We start from the raw sequence: 22,044 nt of genomic DNA on the forward strand, positions 1-22,044 counted from the left end.
CTAAAATAATCCAATCACAATACATATTTATAACATATTCTAGATAAAACTTTTAAACTTCCTCTCATAATCTCCATGTGTTGTTTATATAAAATTGCATATTATCAAACTAATATATCTATATGTATTGTTATCATTATTAATCATTATTTAACTATAGCTATTGTTGCTTCATTTTATACATACTACTAGTAAACTAAATTTAGCTTAATTTTTTATTATACATTTTCATTGCATCAACCTGTATCTTTCCAGTAATAGTACGGTCTTATATCTCTTGCCATTAATGTTCTAGTTACTTTCTTAATAAATCTTGTATAAACTTATCTTGGCAATATGTTATTCCCTTTGTATCTCATAAAAGCTTGAAACTCAACATCTGTTCTTTCCACCAAATTATTTTGGGTTATTACTAGTGCTTCTATCAAGATTTCTCTCCGTCAATTTTTCTCTCTTTTCTTCTTCTGTGCTTTGAAGTCTGGGGTAGCATTCCTATCCATCTATCTCCCCTTTCCATTTTCCACTCTTGCCATTACCAACCACGCTCACTTTGTTGTCAGTATCCAGTTTCTTATCTCTTTGCTCATTTTTTTCTTCCATCTTTTGAACTCTGTCCTCCACATTCTTCATTTGGTAAACATCCTTAGTTTCTCCATCAGATTTTTCTGTTTTGTATTCCATATTCTCCAATCTCTTTTCAATTCTCTCTGTCACAACTAATAGATTTTGAATTTCAAACATAATCATTTGCAATGTTGCAAGTTTCTTTTTCCTGCTGAGCCATTCTTTCAATTTTGCTGACACATAGGGTTCAAGGCTATTTTAATAAACTTCAAACAGGTTCATTTATTATCTTTCAAGTAAAAATGTTGTCTTCCCTCCAATAGCTAGTGATAGAACTTCCAAAAGACACCTGTATAAACAACTTGTGCTCTTCTTACTATCACTGTCAGTAAACAAACTGAGAGAACCTTGAATCTCAAGCGATTAAAGAGAAAGAAGAAAAAACAATATATCCAGCCTCTAAGTGGCAGTGTAACTGCTTTTCCTCCTGTTCTTACAACCCTCTTTATAATCCTTCTTATTATCTTCTTTATATTCCAAGTTTAAGAAAGAAAGAAAAACCCTTAAATGGAGATCAAAAACAATCCAATCAATCAAATCAAGCATTATAAAAAAGGAGAATTTTAATCCATAGGTATAAGCAAAAGTGAAAAAAGAAGAAAAAAGAATTAATCCATTCAGTTTAAAAAATAGGAACAAAATAGGCAAAAGTTCCATCCGTGAAAAAATAATAATTAGAAACTGGATAACACACTAAGTTCAATGCAGATCAATCTCGCAGCCTACAGTCTTCTGTCTTCAATCTTAACTTAATTTTTTTTCTTGGGTAGTCTCTTCCTTTAATAATAAAATTTCCTCACCAATTCGACACATTTTCTCTTTCCGCTTTCTTTCCGTTCCAGAGCTGTCCCAACTTCAGCAGCTTCATTAGCTGCATTTCTGTCACTGGAAAAAAAGGGCTATTCCTGGATCTTTCAGGGACTTTGTGGTGTCCCTGAGATCATCAGGAGATGCCCTTCTCAATCACCCTCTCTGCGGGATGGTCTAGGTACAAATGGACCATCAAGCAGCAGAAATTCGACTGTGATCTTGGAGCACCAAGATTGCACGTCGTGCCATCGCGACATCAGCCCTCCTTCCACGAATGGATCAAATTTTTGTCCAATGAATTTAGTTTATATCTCTGATACTGGCCAGTTCTACCTCCAGAGAAAATATGAATACTTCACAAAACTTGGTTGTCTGCTTTTTCCTTATGATTTAACATTTCCAGCTTCTTCCACTGTAAGATCATTTTTGACAAGAGAATAGGAAATATCCTTCTGTGATGCTTCCCAGCATGTAAACATCCCACAAAAATACATAAAAGGATATGGGAATTTTTATTGCAGCATACACTGACACGTTTATGTCAGTTCAAAATTTCTCATCAACTTTAGTGAGAATACAATGCATATACCATATACGGTAACAGAAGACATCATAAATAAAGATCCTGTAATAAATTCCTGATTAAAGTTGCTAGATTGTCAGAACTTTAGAAAAGACTGCCTAAGTGTCTATATAATGCATTTATCTTTAAATTAGAAATCCATATAATTTAGGAAGCAGTTCATAAATATGTAACAAAGAATATAAATGATATACTATGTCCAGAATTATTTGTTGGGATGAATGGCTATAGAAATCAATTAATCAAACAGACAAATAAATAAAGTCAAACTTTGCTTTTCTATTTTTTTTCTATGATTTAAGTTAGCATTTTCAAAGTTTGTCTACTTTGAACTTTTTTATGGAAAGAAATTTGGAGATACTTTGGATTAACAACACACACACACACACACACACACACACACACACACATATTCGTAAATTTTCACGAGTGTAGGTATGCTGGTCTTGTTGTAATCTTGGTGTGTGTGTGTGGAGTGCTGGCTTTGTTTCAGTAAGTGGAATGATTGGTTGTGTGGTTGTATCATGATTGGTAGATTGATATATGTATATATATGATATATAATGTTTTTGTAGATTTTCATGGGTGTAGGTATGCTGGTCTTGTTGTATTCGGGTCTTTTCCCCTGTAAGATTGAGATTGTCTGGGCAACATTTTGGCGAGATCTCACTCCCCATCTTCAGGCTGGTGTTTTTGGCTTAAAGCATGGTTGGAACTGCCGTCTTTCTATAAATCTTGGGGTGGGGGTGGAGTTATGGCTTTGTTTCAATAAGTGGAATGATTGGTTGTGTGGTTGTATCATGATTGATAGATTGATATACATGGAACATTTTGAAACTAACGCCTTAGATAAATCTGAATACAAACCCAAACTCTGGCGTAGATATGTTTATGACACTTTTGTGATTTGGTCACACGGGAAAGAAAAACTGGACAACTTCCTCACACATCTCAACAGCCTACACCCCAAAATACAAGTCACTATAGAAATAGAAGCAAACAACCAACTTCCTTTTTTGGACGTCCTAATCTAAAAAAAACCCAATGGCTCCCTAGGACACACCATCTACTGGAAAGAAACACACACCAACCACTACTTAAACACACAATCCCATCACCACCCTGAACAGATCAACTCTGTAGCCAAGATCCTCATCTCCAGAACCAAATGCTTAGCTGACAAAGACCACCTGAAAACGGAATTATACACTCTCACAAACGTATTAATTTCCAATGGATTCCAAAGAAAAACAATTACCAACCTAATCCAAAGGGAGACTCCCCCAAGAACCGAGACACAGAACTGGACAATGCCATCACCCTCCTCCCTTACATCAAAGACTCCACAGATAAAATCAGCAAAATTCTCCACAAACACAATATCAAGACAGCCTTCAAGACTGACCAAAAAATAGCCAACATCTATATATATTCTTATCTAAACTAACTATAGAGTTAGAATATATTACATTATATATTATATACTAATATTCTAATACTTATATAAATACATTATAATTTAAGACGATTTCCTTCTGAAGAATCTGGCTATTTCATGGTACTGAACCTGACTTTGTGGTAATTAAAACTTGGAGTCTTATTTCCTGTAATGTTTCATATAGATAAAAACATGAAATTACTGAACAAGGTTATTTAGAATTTCATCAGGTTTGCCCCCACTAGCCATTAAATACAAGTAAGATGCATATTTGTTTTCTTGATTTAAAATATTTTTTCATGTCTTTTAAATTGTCCTTTAGCATTATTTCTGTCTAAGCTGTGCTTGTCATTTGTTCTTAGAGATACACAGTTTTGTTTAAATGCTTCATTTTATTCTAATTTATTTTATTTATATTATATATTTGTAGTCTGTTATTTCGTTAAGAGGTTTTTCCCTAAGTCATCCACCTGCCATCTAATTAACTATAAATAGTTTCATTGTGGTTGTGTTACATGAATCTCCAGAGAAAGGGTCTAAATTCATATAGCATAGCCAGAAGATTGCATTAGAAATTTTGTTAGAACCCAGTATACATTTGATTTATATGAATCTACTTGGCCATTTTTATTAATATAAAATCATTTTCTAAAAACATCTACAACATGTACAAAAATGCAAAAACTTAGCAATATTAGGCAAGTGAAAACAGTGATTAAGTATCTATAGATGGGGCATGGGATCGGTCCTTCCTTCAGGGACACATAATTGGTTGTTGTTTTTAATTGTCTATGGAATTCCGCATTTCATGCCCTTCCAGGTTCAATTCTGAAGGAGAATTCCCAGGAGAAACAAAGTGAATATAAGAGTGTGTGAGCAGAGCACCAAAATATACAGAAAAAATAAATTGGAATTGCTGAACAGTATAAACTGCTGCCACAGGGAGCACTGGGTGAACATGAAAATCATACCATACAAAACATCAGATGTCAATAAGTATAAGAAGAAGATCCAAGACACAATAGAATGGGAACTAACAGGTTCCCCCAAACATTGGAACAAAGAATGAGGTTGAAACCTGGAAGAAATTCCTTAGGTAATTAAGAAAAAGTCTTCATGGTGGGCTAATCATGATTTATTTAAGATAAATTATGATTTAGGCTTATATATTGGAGGAGAAAGAACTGAACTTCTAAAATAGCCAACTAAATATTTTAAAAATCAACAGCTCTTCCAATCAGAAAAGATACATCAGTGGTGGGTTACGACTGGTATGCACCGGTACGGGCATACCAGTACCTGCCGAGAGCACCGGGTACCATTCCAGTACGGTTCGCCCACCCACCGTCTTTACCTGTATTTGAACTCTTCAGGGCTTCCACGCACATGCATGGAGCATACAGCACCTGCGCAACGCTCCACCAAGCAACTGGAGCGTCGCGGAGGTATTGCGTTGTGTTTCAGATGGTAAGTACGCATGCGCGAGCTGCATGCGTTCATGTGGTGGACACTGGGCCCCATTGTACCATAGCAATTGCAACGGGATCCGGAACCCACCACTGACCTACATGTTTATTTTATACAGTAAGCATAGTGATTATATTAACAATTCTATTGGTTCTTTTAAAGCCTTGACCAGATAAAACATCTGGATGATATAGTTATTGTATTTCTTCACTCAGCCCTAAGCAAATCTTTGAATTGCAAATAAAGATGTCTGGCCAATAAAAGTAGTCACTGCTTATACCAGATGCATACTTATTTGTTACTGAAAATGAGTCAGGCTTTTAGCAAAGCATTGTTTTCAAAAGAAAAGGGAAAGTAGCTCCATCAGAAAATTATTTATTGTGATCTATATAGATCATTCCTTTAGGAATTCTTCAAGAAACGTTACTGTGTTTTCTTTATGTTGCTATCAGTACAACTTGTATGAACAAACATTTCACAGCTTATTGACTTAATGTTGTTTTCTTAAGCACTGTTATATTATACTTTTTCAGTGATTGGAAGAATGATTACTAAAGGATTACTAATAAAGGATTTCCCCCCCTTCAGTCCCATTGAATATAATAGTTGTCCTTAAATGAAGTAGTTTCTAATAGTTCAGAAAACAAACTGTATGAACCATTTTTCATTATTTTAAAATACCATATAATTGAGAAAACTCCAATGATTTCCAATTAAATTTAAGATATAGTCACGAAAGAATTGGAAATGAGAACAATCTCATTGAAATACTTTTTCCATTGAGCAAAGTGTATTCCATATGAATGTAATTATTAATTTAGATCAGCTGCATATGCAAAGGCCCATCCGGCATTTATTGCAACAGCTTAATTATCTCTTGAGATTTTTAGTAAATGTATGTCTAGCTTTTAACTTTAGATTCATACTGCACATCCCAAACATATAAAGATAGTTCATCTTTCTTTGCAATCTGCTTTAGTAATTCCTATAGATTTGAGTCACTGTGTTTTTGCACACATGCATTCCTATCAGTGAAGGATGAGACTGCTTTCCTGTTTGTGTCCTTGACATGTTCTTCTTTGTTTGCCCCATTTATTTTCCATCAGACAGAACGGAGGCCAAAAGAAGCGGAACCGAAATCTGACTTGAACAAATCACTTTCACTATTTTTATGCCTTGAGATTAAGGGGGGGAAAAAACAAGGGCGGGGAAGAGACTTCTGTGGGCCAAATGGAATAACTCGGTTGTTTATGATTTTGTTTCTCTTTATATCTGCTGAGTGAATCCTCCTGGAATTTGGTGCTGCTCATTCTTTGCCAAATAAGGTTCCACGGAGACCCAACTGTAGTTGTGTGATTAATGATCACGTCAAGAACGTCTTTTAATGAACCTCTTTCATCTTCTGGCAATTGTTTTTCCATACACCACAATACAAATGAATTATTACCAATGCATTGTAAAAAAAAAGAGTTTAAATTATGCAAAAATCATATTGTGAAAGCTGAAAAGCATTAGAGATTGATACAATATTGCTATTTCTTTTAAAAGAAGGGTTTGAGCTCTGGAAAAGATAGTAGCATTATTATCATCGGAGGCTTGAAAAAAAGATGGCGCTGTTTTAAAAGTGGCTTTATTACATTGTCTCATATCAGAGCCAGAGAAAGTTTTCTGAATTTTTCAAAATATGCACAACCTCATATTTATTTATTTATTTATTTATTATTTATTTAATTAATTAATTAATTTTTATTTAGTTTGTTGAACATGTACAAGATAACAGGTATAAGTATAACCATGGAAATGAACAAGGAAATGAGTACAAATAAATGGGGACAGTAGGACAGGACGGTAAGCAAGCTGATGCGCTTATGCATGCCCTCTTTACGGACTTCTTAGGAATGGGGTGAGGTCCACGGTACACAATTTAAGGTTGTTAGGGGATGTAATAACGGAGTCAGGTAGCGCATTCCAGGCATTGACCACTCTGTTGCTGAAGTTGTATTTTCTGCAATCAAGTTTTCTTAGTTCTTTGTTTAACTAAGGGTTGCAAACTTAAGGGTTTGCAAAGACACATAGAAAAAAAATTAAAAGTTTAAACGACAATGCTGATACACTTTTTAGAAAAGTTAGATGAAATGACTGCACAACAGAGTGGATTTTAACTTAAACATAGATGAGATCCACAATGAATATTCTGGAGGAAAATCTGAAGCACCAGATTCAACTGGACAATTGAGACACCAGACCAGAAAAGCCTTATTTCTGCTCACTATCAGACTATAAAGGCTAGATAACCAAGAAAAGAGCTTTCCGATTATTAAAAACCAGTCCTACAATTATCTCTCTCAAATGAATGACTTTTATTATTTTACTAACCATGGTGTTATACATTGGATTTGGAGCAGAATGGCATTTGATGCAATTCCTTAGATTTTTTTGGTCATGTGCTTGAAAATGGACCAGGAACCAGCATAGCTATCCTGGAGCTGCGGTTCTTTATACTTGGTCTTAATTAGAAAAATTTTAATTTTTAAATTTTAAGTGCAATACCTTGTTAGCTTTTCCATGAGATATTATTAGAAAAAGGTTTAATTCAGGCCTGACTACTTCTGCTCTAGAGGACCTACAAATGGCATACTAAAATTCACATAAAACATGTAAAATCATGAGCTTCCTAGGTAAATTTTGAAAAAAAAACCTATTTCTTAAAAAAAAAAAGGTTTCCAGATTTTTATAGCCTGTGGGTCTCCAAAGAAGCGATTACTTAAATGATTAATAATGTATAGAGGAACATAATGTATGAATGCTGTGATTTGTTATTTGGAGAATTATATGGAATGCGTGTTGTATATAGGCACAGGGGAAAGTCAAGAGCCAATTCCATTTCATGGTAGTTTAAAACCACAATGTTTTATTTAGGTAGTTTGTTTCCAGCACATTTGGATATAATAAAGCATTTCTGATAGTGATGCCATATGTATACATGTGTGTTGTTGTATGCAGCAGAGTGATATTGGTACACATGAAAATCATTATTCATAATTTTCTCAAATTTCCAGATTAAGTCATAGGTTAAAAAAGAACATGTATAATATTAATTACATCATTTTCCTCTGGAAAGTCCTTTAGGAAACACTGCATCTCTGATTTCAATACACAAGTTAGATCCATAATAAATATTAACAACCATCAACTTTTATATTCAGGAGCCACTATTGGGAGGTGGGTAGGGGGAGGAAGAATGTTTGCTGCCAACAGATTAACTGGAATTTCATTTCATTACTTGTTTAGAGAAACAATTTTAGGTTTGTAGGAATTTTCCTGTACATATGCTAAAAAAGGTTTGTAAATAACTATTTGTTTGGTTGTCTATAGCAACAAAGAACTCTGTCAAGTGAAGAGAGAAGGAAAGTTTATAGCGGTGATTATAAAGGAATTGTATACTAACATAAACTGAGCAAGATCTAGATTAGTACCATATGTGAAATCTAGCACAACATAGAAACTGACTGATACTATAATGTTAAAACACCATCCGAAGGTATCTTGAGAACATAAATAGGATGTATATTCTATTTAACGTATGTTTAAATATGTATTCTGTTTTCAGAATGGGTTGTTAGTTATAGTGGTCAACTACATTCTTTACCACCTATAATTTATAGGTGGTATAAATTATAATTTATACCTATAATATATAATTTATATTTTCCTTCTTTAAAGTAAGCATAATTATATGACAAACTTTCATTACAATATATAGAATAAAAATAGGTCAAATCAGTAAAATATTATATAAATTCAATCCTAAAATAATGCAACAGTAGTTATGGAAAGGCTGACAATAGTTCGTGAAATGCCCAGGAAAACAGTTAAAGCTTTAATCACTGACAAGCAGATACTGCATGCCAGATCATCTCCCTTAGGAATAACATAGTACTTGAAAAGGTCACTTGTGGAGAAGCAACATGTTGCATTTAACCATGGAATAATAATACTCAAAATCATCTGAAAATAATCACTTCAGAGTCCAGAGAGACATTTTTTTTGAGAGGACCCATGGTATTTTCTTTAAAACCAGTTAATATCACTACAACACATTCTGCTCATAAACTATTCTTTGGATACATCTAACCAAGCTAAATTTCATGGATTTATAATAGTCAAAGTTCAAGGGGACACCTGCTGCAGGATTTTTGTCTACATAAAGGATACACAAAAATCCAAGAGAGTGCCCTGGATAATTTTACTATATTGGGTTTACAAAAGAGGCTTGTTAAAGCTTTGAAGAACATTATGAGGAGATGAAATAAAAATAAAAACTAAATCAAGTTCTGGGACATTATTTGAAGGAACTAAAAATAAAAATTGTTAAAAGTAAAAGGAAGCGATATAAAGTTGGTTCATTTGATCAATGATAAGATAGATATATTGCTAGTTGTAGTTATCCTTAATGGATTTTTGCTAATCAGGATGAGGTTTTAAGTATTTGTCAGAAATAAGAGATGGGTTGTGAGAAGAAGAGATCATTTGTTGTATTTTTAGAGAAAGTTATAAGTTGCTAAAATTGTTTATACTTGTGATAAAAAGTGGAAAGTCTGGTCCATCTCTGAGCAAACTGGCAGTAGCAGCAGCCGGAAACCACCCCTTAGTAGCTTGTATAATTAATTGACTCTTTAAAAACACAATGCTTTCTTGTTTCATTTAGACAAGAAAAAAAAGGTAAAAACTTCCTAGATTAAAACCCTTACATGCTGTAAACAGCTCGTGTGTCATTAATGCCAGCAATTCACTTAAACTTCAGTGTTTAACAGATCAGGAATTAAATATAAACAAAGATTCTCAGCTGCATTTGTTAACTATTACCTTGTAGGAACAAGAAGCTTTATATTTTCTAAAGTGGCATGTGCAGCCTAAAATGAAAAATAGAAACACCAAAAGTGAGTTACTTTATGAAATCTTATATATGTTGTTTTGATGAGATAGCAGTTGACTACTTTTGCTAATATATTGATGTCCACAAAGATTTATTTGTGACAAAATAACAAGCTAAGGCATTAAATTAAAGGCCAAGGATGAAGATAGGATACTAGTAGTTTGGTACTCATACTATTTCCTTATTTCTGCCTCCACCCACTGCCAAATATTAATTTGCTCTCCTTCTTGTGAACTTTAACTACTGTGGCTCAGTAGTTAAAGCAAATCAGATTTCTTAACCACGGTTTGCAAATATGTTTGAAATCCTTACCATGAGTGTAATGGCTAAGTTAAACATGGAAAGATGCAAAGGGACAATATTTTAACTAATGGATAGTTAAGCTAGACAATTTTTAAAGGAATATAACTTTTTTTTTCTTTCTCCAAAATGAATGGCTAAAGGCTATAAAATGCTATTATTACAGTTTTTTTAAAAAAAATATATCAAGCAAATGAAATGAATTGCAAATCATAATATGTTTTGATGTTAGAAAAGGTGGTTGTGAAACAGCTCTAGAAAATGCTGGAGGAAGTGGAGTATTTGGACCTTCTTCAGTTGGAATTCAGATCTATCTATGGGCCTGAAATGGCATTGATTGCAACTATAAATAACGTGGCAGGAGAAGGATGGAAGCGGTGCATCCACTTTTGCTTTTCTCGCCTTCTTGGCAGGTTTTGATAACATCAATAATGGTATCCCTCTGGATCGGCTTTAATGAGTGGGAGTGAGTGGTACTTTGTTGTGCTGATTCTCTTCCTTCATCCAGGGCAGTCAGTGTTGATGGTAGGGAGTGGTCCAGCCTGCAGCCACTCCTTTGCAGGATTCTGCAGGGCTTGGTACTTGCTCAGCTCCTATTTAACATCTCCATGAAGCCACTTTGTGAAGTCATTCAGAGGCATGCCAATGGTATCCATCTCCACCTCTGACTGCCCATGTGATGCAGTGGAAATTCTGTTTAGTGTCTGGAGTCTATGGAGGTTTGGATGAGAAACAGCAGGCTTCAACCCTAGCAAGACTAAGTGGTCTTGGGTATTAGGGCATCCTGGTTCTAGGGACTTTTCATCTTTAATTTTGAAGATGACTGTACTATTTCAAACAGAATTGGTGTGCAATCTGGGGGATCTCCTGGATTTAAAGAACAGGTGGCTGTGTAACCAGGCCTTTGTACAGTTTCACGTTGTTTGCCACATTTGCCCATTCCTAGAGCAGGAGATCTGCTCACAATCATTCATGCATCAGTCACCTCCCAAATAGATTACTGCCATGCATTTTACTGGGGCAGCCATTGAAGCATTCAGAAGTTGTGTGTGGAAAAATGCAGCAACATGGACAATAACATTTACTCCTTCATCAGCACATGCTACAGTTCTGCTCTGCAGAATTGTTGGTGTGCTTCTGGGTTCAATTGAAGGTGCTGATAGTTACCAATAAAGCCCTCCATGGGATGAAGCCAGATTATGTGAAGAACCACCTCTCCCTCTCCATTCTAATAGGTCTGGCACATGACACATACTCTGAGTCAGATCCATTAGGGAATGCAGTCTAGCAGAGGCTTTTGTCATGGTGCCTTCTCTTTGGAACATCTCTCCCCCACTCCCGGCCCAAAGATTTGATTGCTTCTGAGCCTGCTGGCCTTTTGTAAAACCTTAAAAAAATAGTTGTGTCACCAAGCTTGGATCTGTGGTAGAACCCATGAAATGTTTACATTGATTTGCTGGTGGCTTTTTTCTTTTTTTTAACCTCAGATGCTGATTATGAATGTATTGTTTTAGGACTTTAGGAGTGTATTGTGTATTATTAGGACCTTAATGGTGTTTTTAACTGTTGCTCAGTCATGAATTTGAAATGGACACCATATAAATTGATTGATTGAATGGATGACTAGATGGATGGATTTTACTTATCAGTATGAAAAGAATATAATAGGAAAGGAAAAAATAAGTAAATGATGTTTTTGATTCATCCAGGTTTCTGGATTCTTGGAAATGTATAAAATTATATTCAAGTTTACTAACAATCTACAGTACATTGTTCATATAATTCTTAATTTTCCATTACAGGACTGAAGGCAATGTTTGGTCACCTAATACTTCAGAAGATGGAAAAGCACAAGCTTATCGTGTCAGTGTAGAACCTGAACCACAGGTATGTGATCTTTACATAATTTAAATCACTTTTTAAAAATTCATAAAAATAGGAAATACATGTTCCTCAATATAGTTCAACATTACATGCATCCTTAGGACATCAAAAAAATATGTTGCTTTCTGGATCTGCTATATATTTAAGTATGCAAAATCCTTTACAGTTTTTATTTTATTTATGTTCATTGCCATTCTATGATCTATTTGAAATAACCTACAGAGATTTATAGCAAAAACTACCATGTTTTTCAGAGTATAAGACGCACTGGGGTATAACACACACCCAGGTTTTGAAGAGGCATTTTTCTTTAAAAAGGAGGTAGGTAGAGGGATAGAGAGGGAGAGAAAAATACAGAAGGTAGGTGGGGAGAGAGAGAGTACTTAGGTAGGTAGGTAGGTAGGTAGGTAGATAGAGGGAGAGAGAGAGAGAGAGAGAAAGAAAGAGAGAGAGAAATACAGTAGATAGGTAGGAGGGAAGGAGAGAGTAAGTAGGTTGGTAATTCATGTGCTGGAGAAGGAAATAGCTGACAACCTGTAACACCTAAAACTTTGTTTCTGCTGGGACAGCACTTGATCAATGTAATTCTCATCAACCACTTTAACTAAACAGCTTTCCGAAAGGGCAGGGGGAGTTTTTGCACTCTGCAAACCACCCCCCCAAATGACCTGTTTTTCACGAAAATGGGTCCATTTTTTAAAAAAAAGGCATGAATAGCCTTCGGGGGGCTTGCAGAGTGCTCCGGGGGGGGGCAAAACGAGCACAAAACGGGCCTTTTTTGTCAAAAAAATTGCATGCGTAGCCTTATGGAGGTTTATAGAGTGCTGCTGGGGGCTGGGGGGGGCAAAAGAACGGTCCATTGTTTGGTCATTTCTGCCCTCCCCGGCCCCCAGGAGGTCTCTGAAAGTGTCCCTAAGGCTATGCACAGCCATTTTGGTGAAGGGGTGGGGCTTCAGGAGGCAAAAAAGGCTGTATTCGATGTATAAGACGCACCCAGATTTTCAGCTTCTTTTTAGAGGAAAAAAGATGCATCTTATACTCTGAAAAATACGGTAACTTAAGTAATAAGTAAGGAGGAGTATCAGGTAGATCTAGTAGTAAAGGAATTTCTTTGGTTTCTTTTCTAGTTTTCAAAAAAAAGTTTGTTCATTTGCTTGGAATCGGAGTCTTGTTTTAGTATCCTTTAGATATACTTCCAGAGTATTTTTAGATTCAACTGTAATGTCTAAATGTCTGTTTGGATAGTGTGGTATGTTGATGTTTATAAAAAATTGATCTTTACATTTCATGCTGTCCATATATGGGCTAGGTAAGTGATCACACTTTCACTAACCTTTCATAGCAGTAGGCCACAGAGAGACTGCATACAGTGGCAACAGTCTGTAAAACCCACTTGTTCTGGTGAAGTATATTTCCCATTCAAAATCAGTTGTATCTGACTTTGTATGAAAATTAAAATGCTAGAGAATATATTTCCTAGTTAGCATAATGAAAAAAAAAAAGCCAACACAACATAGATGCAGCAGCCAAATCAGTAAATGAGCAAGTAAAGGATATTTTTTCATTAGTATCCTACTCTTGGTGCTCTGGGAGAGAAAGCTGCTTTGCCACCAATATCCTTAGCTAACAGGAGAGATTTTCTACCACTTTAAATTCCATCTGTCAACTTCTTGAAATGGATTATATATACTTCTGATTTAGCTTGTGCTAAATCAGAAGTATATATAATTGGTCATTAAAATACATTCATGATTGCCCATGGACTAAAATTCTAAAATGAAATGTTGACATTCTGGAACATCTGTGGTGATATGGTTTAGACAATTGACATCATTTCAATGCTTTTCTCACACATCGTGATTTCTTGAGTTGCTTAAAGCAGTAAAGATATAACAGAAGAAAACTTGGAATGCATAGTCACACATGCTATACATTTTAGAATCTATATAATAGATGACACTGAAGAAGCTGTTCCCTGCCACTATTGCATCAAGACAATATGAGAGCAATTGTAAAGATGCTGTTGCGTGCCAGGCTTCAAAATAATAAGATAGACTTTTTCAAAAGATTGCAAAAGTTGCTGATGAAAATAGCAAAAATTTGCAAAGTCCTAATGCAGTACTTATTACAAGAGCCAGTAGTTCGATCCTGACCGGCTCAAGGTTGACTCAGCCTTCCATCTTTCTGAGATCAGTGAAATGAGGACTCAGATTGTTGGGGGCAAAATGCTGACTCTGTAATCTGCTTAGGGAGTGCTGTAAAGCATTGTGAAGCAGTATATAAGTCTAAGTGCTATTGCTATTGCTACTCTCTGAGAATCAGACACAACTGAAAAAGAGATATAAAAAAATGCTTATTACAGAAAGCTAGTTCCTTTCAGTACTTTCAGAATTGGGATCCACCATTTCTTATAATGAGAACAAGATAGTGAAAGGCTATTTTTTTTTGTAAGAACCTGCCCATCATCTGCCATCTTTTCCATGCAGGTCAACTCCAGTTAAGAGGCATATAATTTAACCCTGTTCTGAATTATTTTATCATAAAATAATTCTCACGGATACTATTTCCTTGAGTATCCTGTTTGTTGGAAAGGCAAGGTAAAGATATTGTTACATAAAGTAGATATATGAATTAACATTATTTCAATCCTTATCTGAAATAGAATCTTCTATAGGGCAAATGTAGTGTGCATATCCTTAATCTGGGTTTATTGGAGAAGCATGGTGATGTTGTCTGTATTTTTCCCCATTTCTTGGCTGTGTTTGCCTAATTAATCAGCTGCGGCAATTTATTCTAAAAACTGTTTCCAAAAGATGTTGATGTTTTCCAAAACTGTCTATATGAAAGGACAGTCTATTGGAAACAAATGCATGAATTCTTACTGCCAAATATATTTCTGAGGGAGAATGCACATTAGTTTTGTTTCTTTGCTATTTATTTTTAAAATGGAAATTAACTGTGTGACGGATAGTGGGCCAAAAATAATGCCTGCCTATGTCACAAAATTTATTCCTGCTATAGCCGTAGTCTTTATAATAATTGATATAGACCAATAGAAGTATTCCTCAGATTGTGAGAGCAATTGAAAGAACCTTGACTAAACAGATCCAGCTGGTACTTGGATGGGAAAACAGGGACTGGAATTGGAAAATGAAAACAAAAATCCTAAAAGGCAAACCACTTTTACATTTTTACAACAAAGCAGGAATCAGGTTCAACTCAAAGGAGACTTATTTCACAAATCACTGGTATATTTGCAGTCATCAGTTAGAATAGATTTATACCTGCTTTTTTTTTACATGTCAGGCAAATTAAAAGTTTGGGAGATTCTGAAGAGTAACTTTCATAATTTATTATTTTACTATTTGCAGATTAGACGAAGTGGTTGGAAAGTTGCTGTTATTTATTGCTTGCTGTAATTAACTTGCAGTAGTTATAGGCTGTTGAAGCATGTGTTTCTTTGGTTTTGAGCAGACATTAAATTAAAATAACTATAGGACTTAAAATATTTCCGTGGAGTTTTTAAGAGGCAACATTTCTTATCACCTATTGGTTTTGCATGCAGGATAAACAAACACAGTATATACCAGTGGTGGGTTTCAAATTTTTTTAAAACCTATTCTGTAAGTGTGGCCTGTTTTGTGGGAGTGGCTCAGTGGTCATGTGACTGGGTAGGAATGGCTTGGCGGTCATGTGACTGGGTGGGAGTGGCTTGGCAGTCATGTGATCGGGTGAGCATTACTAGGTGGATAAGATCATGTGATTGGGTGGGCATGGCCAACTCAATGTCACTCACATGGAGGGGCACCTGGCCTGGCTTCTCCTAGTCCCTCTCCTCCCAGACAGTCCTTGCCTCATCTTGCATGTTATGGTGGGAGAGGAAGCATTTTCAAAGTCATCTTCCCCTTTATACTAGCCAATAAGATAAGATTTTGCTGTCAGAAGACCACCTGCTGTTCATTTCCAAATATTATTTATCACAATTCTTTTGGTAAGACTGAGTGGAGAGATTTATAAAGAATAACAGCGTTGGAAGGGACCTTGGAGGTTTTCTAGTCCAACCCCTGCGGAAGCATGAGATGAGACCCTATACTATTAAGGACAAATTTCTTCTTAAAAACCTCCAAGGCCCCCTTCCAACTCTGTTAAGGTATACCCACAATTTCTGAAGGCATCCCATTTCTCTAATTGTTCTGTCAATAAATTTCTCATTTCTAGGTTGGATCTGTTTGATAAGTTTCCATCTCATAGATCCATCTCATAGTTCTTTCCAGTTGAGCCAGGCATCACCTATTCTATACACTTTTTCTTGCCTGTGCAAAATCTTACTTTACTCTTCATTAAATTGCATTTTTGGTGAGAAATGATGTTCTACAGTGGTATTCAGTTTACTACAATGATTTTTGCAAACTGCATTAAAGCTTGAAGATTACACCTCTGCTTATACTAATAAAGATTATTCTTTTTCAACATTAAAGTATACAGTCCATCAAGTATTTCCAATCCTACAATTGAAAACACATTAGAAAACCTTTAGCATCTTTAATGGATGTTTTATCATTCTTTCTCTTCTCCTTTAGTTAAATATTTCTGCTTTATTTTTTTTTCTTAGGCCTTATTGCAATATTTCAAAATTCTCACAAATCCTTCACAAAGAACCCGTTCTAATGTAACTGGAATACAGAACAATCTTTTTGGTCTCAAATTCCCTGACTCACACACCCCCTCTTAGCTCCTCAACACTTCTCAGTGTTATGTACAGAAATGTGCTTCTCTTTTATTACTCATTTTCAAATTTACAGGCCAGCCAGCTGGTTTGAGGGAGAGAAGCAGCTTCTCCTTCCTCATGCACAAGCCTGATAGAGGACAACTGCCCCTTCCCCTTTCTCCCCCACCCCTCTCTTGTTCACTGCAGTGTCTGGAAAAATGCACGGTTGGGGATAGGCACCCCAGCAGCCTTTTGGGGAACACACACACACACACACACACACACACACACACACACACACACACAGCAATCTCGAAGGTCCGCTGATGGGTGCCTTAAAGAAAACAGACCCAGGAATTGTTCCCCGGATGGATCTTCCTTTCTTAAGCAATTTAAGAGCATTGCCACTGTCCTGCAGACTTCCTTTCCTCCTTTTCCTTTTCTTTTTCCTGGCAATCTATTGTGGACAGCCAAGATGGATGAGGGCCCAACTTCAACTATTTTTTTTTTAAAAAGAGGGTGCAACCCGCTCCAAAAAGAGCCTTCTGTTGGTCTTCCCTCCAGGGAGGGGAGCAAAGGAAGATGATGGATGGAATCCCCTACGGTTCTCCTCTGCTTTGCTCATCACCCCGTCCGTGCATACCTCTTCGGGGTGCTGGGCTTCTTGGACCCCTTTCCTCCTCCCCCCCCAACATCTGCTCTGAGGGCAATTATGGCTAAAAGCAAAAGGTCTTTGGAAGCTGAGGCTGCCCCTCTCCCTCCCTTTTACAGAAATGCCTCTTGCTGCACAATTGCTCCATCTTTTCTGGATTTCAGTTTCTCTTGTCGGATTATCTTCTCCTGCCCCCCTTCCTCCCCCTTGCACAGTCTCAGTTGCTACTTGGAGGGGGGGAGATTTCTGGTTTTGCAGGGCTGAGAGGAAAAGGGGAAGGAGGAACAGGCCCTCCAAGGCTGCCCACCCCTTGGCATTTTTGCAACCAAATTCTCCCCCCCCAAACAGAGGACCCCTCCACCTGAATATTGCAGGACAGGGCAGGCTGGCCCCATAACTGGGCAACTGTGGGGAGAGTGGAAAAAAGTTGGGATTCTCTGTGCTGCAGTCCTTAACCCTGAATGGCAGAGAGAAGCTGAACTTTTCCCCCTCCATTCACAGAGGAACTGCTGCTCCCTTTATGCTCACCAGGGAGACACCCAGTGCAGGTGAACCGCGCAATGGCTCCAAGTGGATAGACGCTCCACCAGCTCAGGTGCAGCCGGACCGGAGCACTTTCTCTCCTCAAAAAAGTCTTCACAGAAGAGCTCTGGCAGACTGTCTGTCCCTTTCAGGTACTTCGACCCCCGGGAGGGAGGAGGTCAGGGGGAGCATAAAGGGAGAAGCAGCTCCTCTGTGAATGGAGGGGAAAAGGTTTGGCTTCTCTCTGCCATTCAAGGTTAAGTGCTGCAGCACGGAGAATCCCAACTTTTTTCCTCTCCTTTTCCTCTCCCCGCGCAGGTGGAGGAGTCCTCTGTTTGGGAGGGGGAGAATTTGGTTGCAAAAATGCCAAGGGGTGGGCAGCCTTGGAGGGCCTGTTCCTCCTTCCCCTTTTCCTCTCAGCCCTGCAAAACCAGAAATCTCCCCCCCTCCAAGCAGCAACTGAGACTGTGCAGGGGGGAGGGGGGCTCAGGAGAAGATAATCTGACAAGAGAAGCTGAAATCCAGGAAAGACGGAGCAATTGTGCAGCAAGAGGAGTTTCTGCAAAAGGAAGGCGGATGGGGCAGCCACAGCTTCCAAAGACCTTTTGCTTTCAGGCAGGATGTTGTCCAGCACTCACTTCACTTACCGCTCGACACATGCCCTTTCGGCCCGCTGGCTGCAGCCCTGCCGGCTAGACGGGCAAAGGAAGTGGGTGGGCGGGGCAAGCATGGTGTGGACAGGCAGGGTGAGAGAGAGAGAGAGAGAGAGAGAGAGAGAGAGAGAGAGCAGCGACCGGGCAGGTGGGGGAAGTGGGGGGGAGGCCTCACCATTCCGGTATGGGGCCTCCGGAGGACCTGGTACGCAAATGCACACTGGATTTGTGGATCCAGTTCACACGTACTGGACCATACCCCCTGAAACCCACCTCTGGGTATCTTTTATGTAAATTGTTGTCTTGTGAGATATGGTAGCCTACAAATGGATTGTAAAGCATGTTGTGACTAGTATAATTTAATCTCAACATACTACTAAAACCTTCTTATCTGTTTATAACTTTCAAATAGCCAAAATAGGGCTTCGTGGGGCAACAATATTTGAATTGAGATATGTCAAAACTTGAACCTAAAGAATGCACACATAATTTAGGGTCTGTTACATCCATGGAGTTGAAATTTCAAGAATCTTACCAGTTGTTTTTGCAAAATATTGGGCATTGCAGCAGCACCACAATCATGTGATTATGATGTCTGATGTTCTCTAACAGCTTCCACAAGCAAAATCAATAGGGAAGCCAGCAAGAAATTACATTCCCATTGCTTTTGTGCCCACCCATGGCCATTCTATTTATCTCTTTAAGTAAGAAAATATTGACAAAAGAAGAACCCAATGGGTCATAGGTTGTCTAGTGCTTTTTTCAAGTTTAGGAAATTTAGATTATATAGAAAAAGGTCACAACTAAACTTGATGGATTAGAAATAGCTCTCAGGTGTTACTGACTGACCCCCTGGTGTCTACAAATTATAGATTCCCAGATTATGGTGAGCCACCAGGATGCCTATTGTTATAGAGAAGTGATTCTGAGGGTGTCCAATCAAGGAACTGTCAAGAAGAAAACAGCACCTCTACTAACATGGACAGGGCAAGGCATTGTATATAGACAGAGATAAAACCCGACATTGAAGATATTATATGATCTGATAATAAAATGTGTGCAGGAAAACAACCAAACTCAGAGAGCCCCCTAAATCTCCACAGTTGAGTCCTGAGCTACACATATTCTATTGATTCTAATATTTATCTTGCAGTTACAATAATAATAATAATTGTGTAAAGAAAGTGTTCTAAATATTTTAAAGTAGTAAATAAGGGCAATTATTAATTTGAAAGCATATAAGGTCTTATAGGAGAGGAGAGTAAAATGTTCATCACTCCTATACATAGTATATAATAATCTTCAGGTCATTGAAAAAAAGAAGTTAATATAAATTATCTTAGATTTTTTCTCTTATAGACTTTTAGTCAAAACATAACCATAAAGTGCCTATGAAAGAATGGGATATTTGCTTTCTTTTTACATTCTTTTACTCAGGATTCCTTTTGTGATTTCTCTTCATTTATCTTGGCCCAATCTCACTAATTCATTCACTCCATTCACTCACTCACTCCATTCATTCACTCACTTCATTCATTCATTCATTCATTCATTCATTCATTCATTCATTCATTCATTCAGCATATCAAAATCTAGACCATCAGTATGGGAAGTTGGCATATCCCAACTAGCCTCATTTAACAATTCCAGAGAAATCTTATCATTTGTCTAAGTAATTTGTCTCTACTGATGAACTGCTTGAAATAGCTGCCCTGTACTCATTTATTTGTGTTTTCACTATGCTGATGAAATCCCGTATTATTTATTCTGACCATTAAGCAATGGCAACAAAATATACCTACAACATTATGACTGTGAAAGCCAGTTTGGTGTCATGGTTAAGGTATCAGGCGAATCACCAGGAGTTTTAGCCCTGCCTTAGGCACAAAGACCGCTGGGTGGCCTTGGGCAAGTTATTCTCTTTCAGCCCAAGAATGTCAAACCACTTCTAAAATCTTACACAAGAGAACTTCATGGACTAGTTCAGGCAATCAGCAGTTATCAAGACTGATTGATTACGGCTAAAAAGGTAGCCAAAGGCAGCTAAAAAAAGGGAAACTTATCATATCTCCGTTGCAAAAATCCAAGCAGTCAGAAGAGGGCAAGAAATACTGGAAATTCTAACTTTTTGCTGCCCACTAATGGTAATTTGGATATAGCCAGTGTTTTATTTTGTGGCCTGATAGTTTGACTGGTAGATAAAGAATGTATCCTTTTTGCAGCTTTGATTTTATCTCACTCTGCCACAAGGAAAGCTGGTTATGAATAAACTAATTTGAAGCCAGTGATTTAACAAAGTAACAAAGGTTTTTGCTGGCTGGACACTTCTAGTCTTTAGAATATTTATTGGACAATTAGAGCATGAGGGAGAGACTGACAAAGCTAGAAACAGGAAATAACAGACCTGAACAGTAAAGAGAAAAGCTATGATAGGTTTTAGCTTGAGATAACTAAAACAATAGCTCCCTAGAAAACTAAGGAAGGGTCAGCAAGTTTTAAGAATCTGTTCTATTATGAACTGCCACAAGAATGGCAGTTTTTTTTCACTTCCCCTCTCCCTTGCCCCAAAACCCACTCTCTAGCACTGCATCTAAGCTTTGTTTGAAAGGATTAGGTAATATAAACCGAAACTGTTCTAATAAAAAAAAACTTCACTAAACTAATTGAATTTCAGTTGTTAAGCTTAATTTTTCCATGAAAAAGATAAAAATTAAACAAAAGTTATGGTATAAATAGTGAATCTTTATTGGAAGACACAGCAACATTTGGTGCATAAAACCCACAGTTGAATTTCATGGAATGCATTAAAAACGTGAAAAAAATTATTATGCTCTTGAGAAAAGAAAAAGATGAGAAAACACCCTGGCACAATTTTAGGTACAGGAACTATACACTTGTCTAGGGATGATTTAGTGGTGGAAAGATACAAAAACTTTGCAGCTACTGTACTGTTATTGAAATAAATCATGAATGGAATGAATCTGTACAATTTGTACAAATTATACTTTCCCTTCCCTCCCTCCTTTCCGTTCCAATCACAATACCATTTTAGAGACAACTCATTCCAGGAGTTCAAATCCCTAGCGGGGACATGTCATTTAAAATCCTCCTAGGTATTACTGTTGTTGCTCTATTCAGTAATGATAAAACACATTATATATGCTGCATGATGGGGCTTTCAAGACACTACACTAATGTGAGTTACCTAAATTACATGAAACTATTTACTAGAACATCTGAAACTAATGTCATCATTTCTTATATTAGTACCTCTATTTTATTATTTTATTATCTTTGAGGATTGTATCAATCCAATTGAAATTTGACAGAAATTGATAATTTCAGTAGTCAAAGTAAGCAATTGCCTCTCCCCTTTCCCCCCAAGACAGATACCTATAGATAGATAGCTTTCGTTTAGTTTTAGAAAGAGATATAGATGTGCTTAAATGGCCAATGTTATATTCCCA

At 37.0% G+C, this 22,044-nt stretch overlaps 1 protein-coding gene across 1 annotated transcript in view; it reads left to right on the forward strand.

The window, feature by feature from the left end:
• PDLIM4 (PDZ and LIM domain 4) overlaps positions 1 to 22,044 on the forward strand; it is a 74,502-nt gene that overhangs the window by 22,015 nt on the left and 30,443 nt on the right. The window contains exon 3 of the mRNA XM_014072810.2: positions 11,961 to 12,045. Within this exon, the coding sequence (XP_013928285.2) occupies positions 11,961 to 12,045 (85 nt within the window). The remainder of the gene's footprint in view (positions 1 to 11,960; positions 12,046 to 22,044) is intronic.

Source organism: Thamnophis sirtalis, unplaced genomic scaffold (assembly GCF_051295495.1).
Source record: "Thamnophis sirtalis isolate CommonGarterSnake01/CBP01778 unplaced genomic scaffold, rThaSir2_p1.2 scaffold_3, whole genome shotgun sequence".
Classification (NCBI taxonomy): Eukaryota; Metazoa; Chordata; class Lepidosauria; order Squamata; family Natricidae; genus Thamnophis; species Thamnophis sirtalis.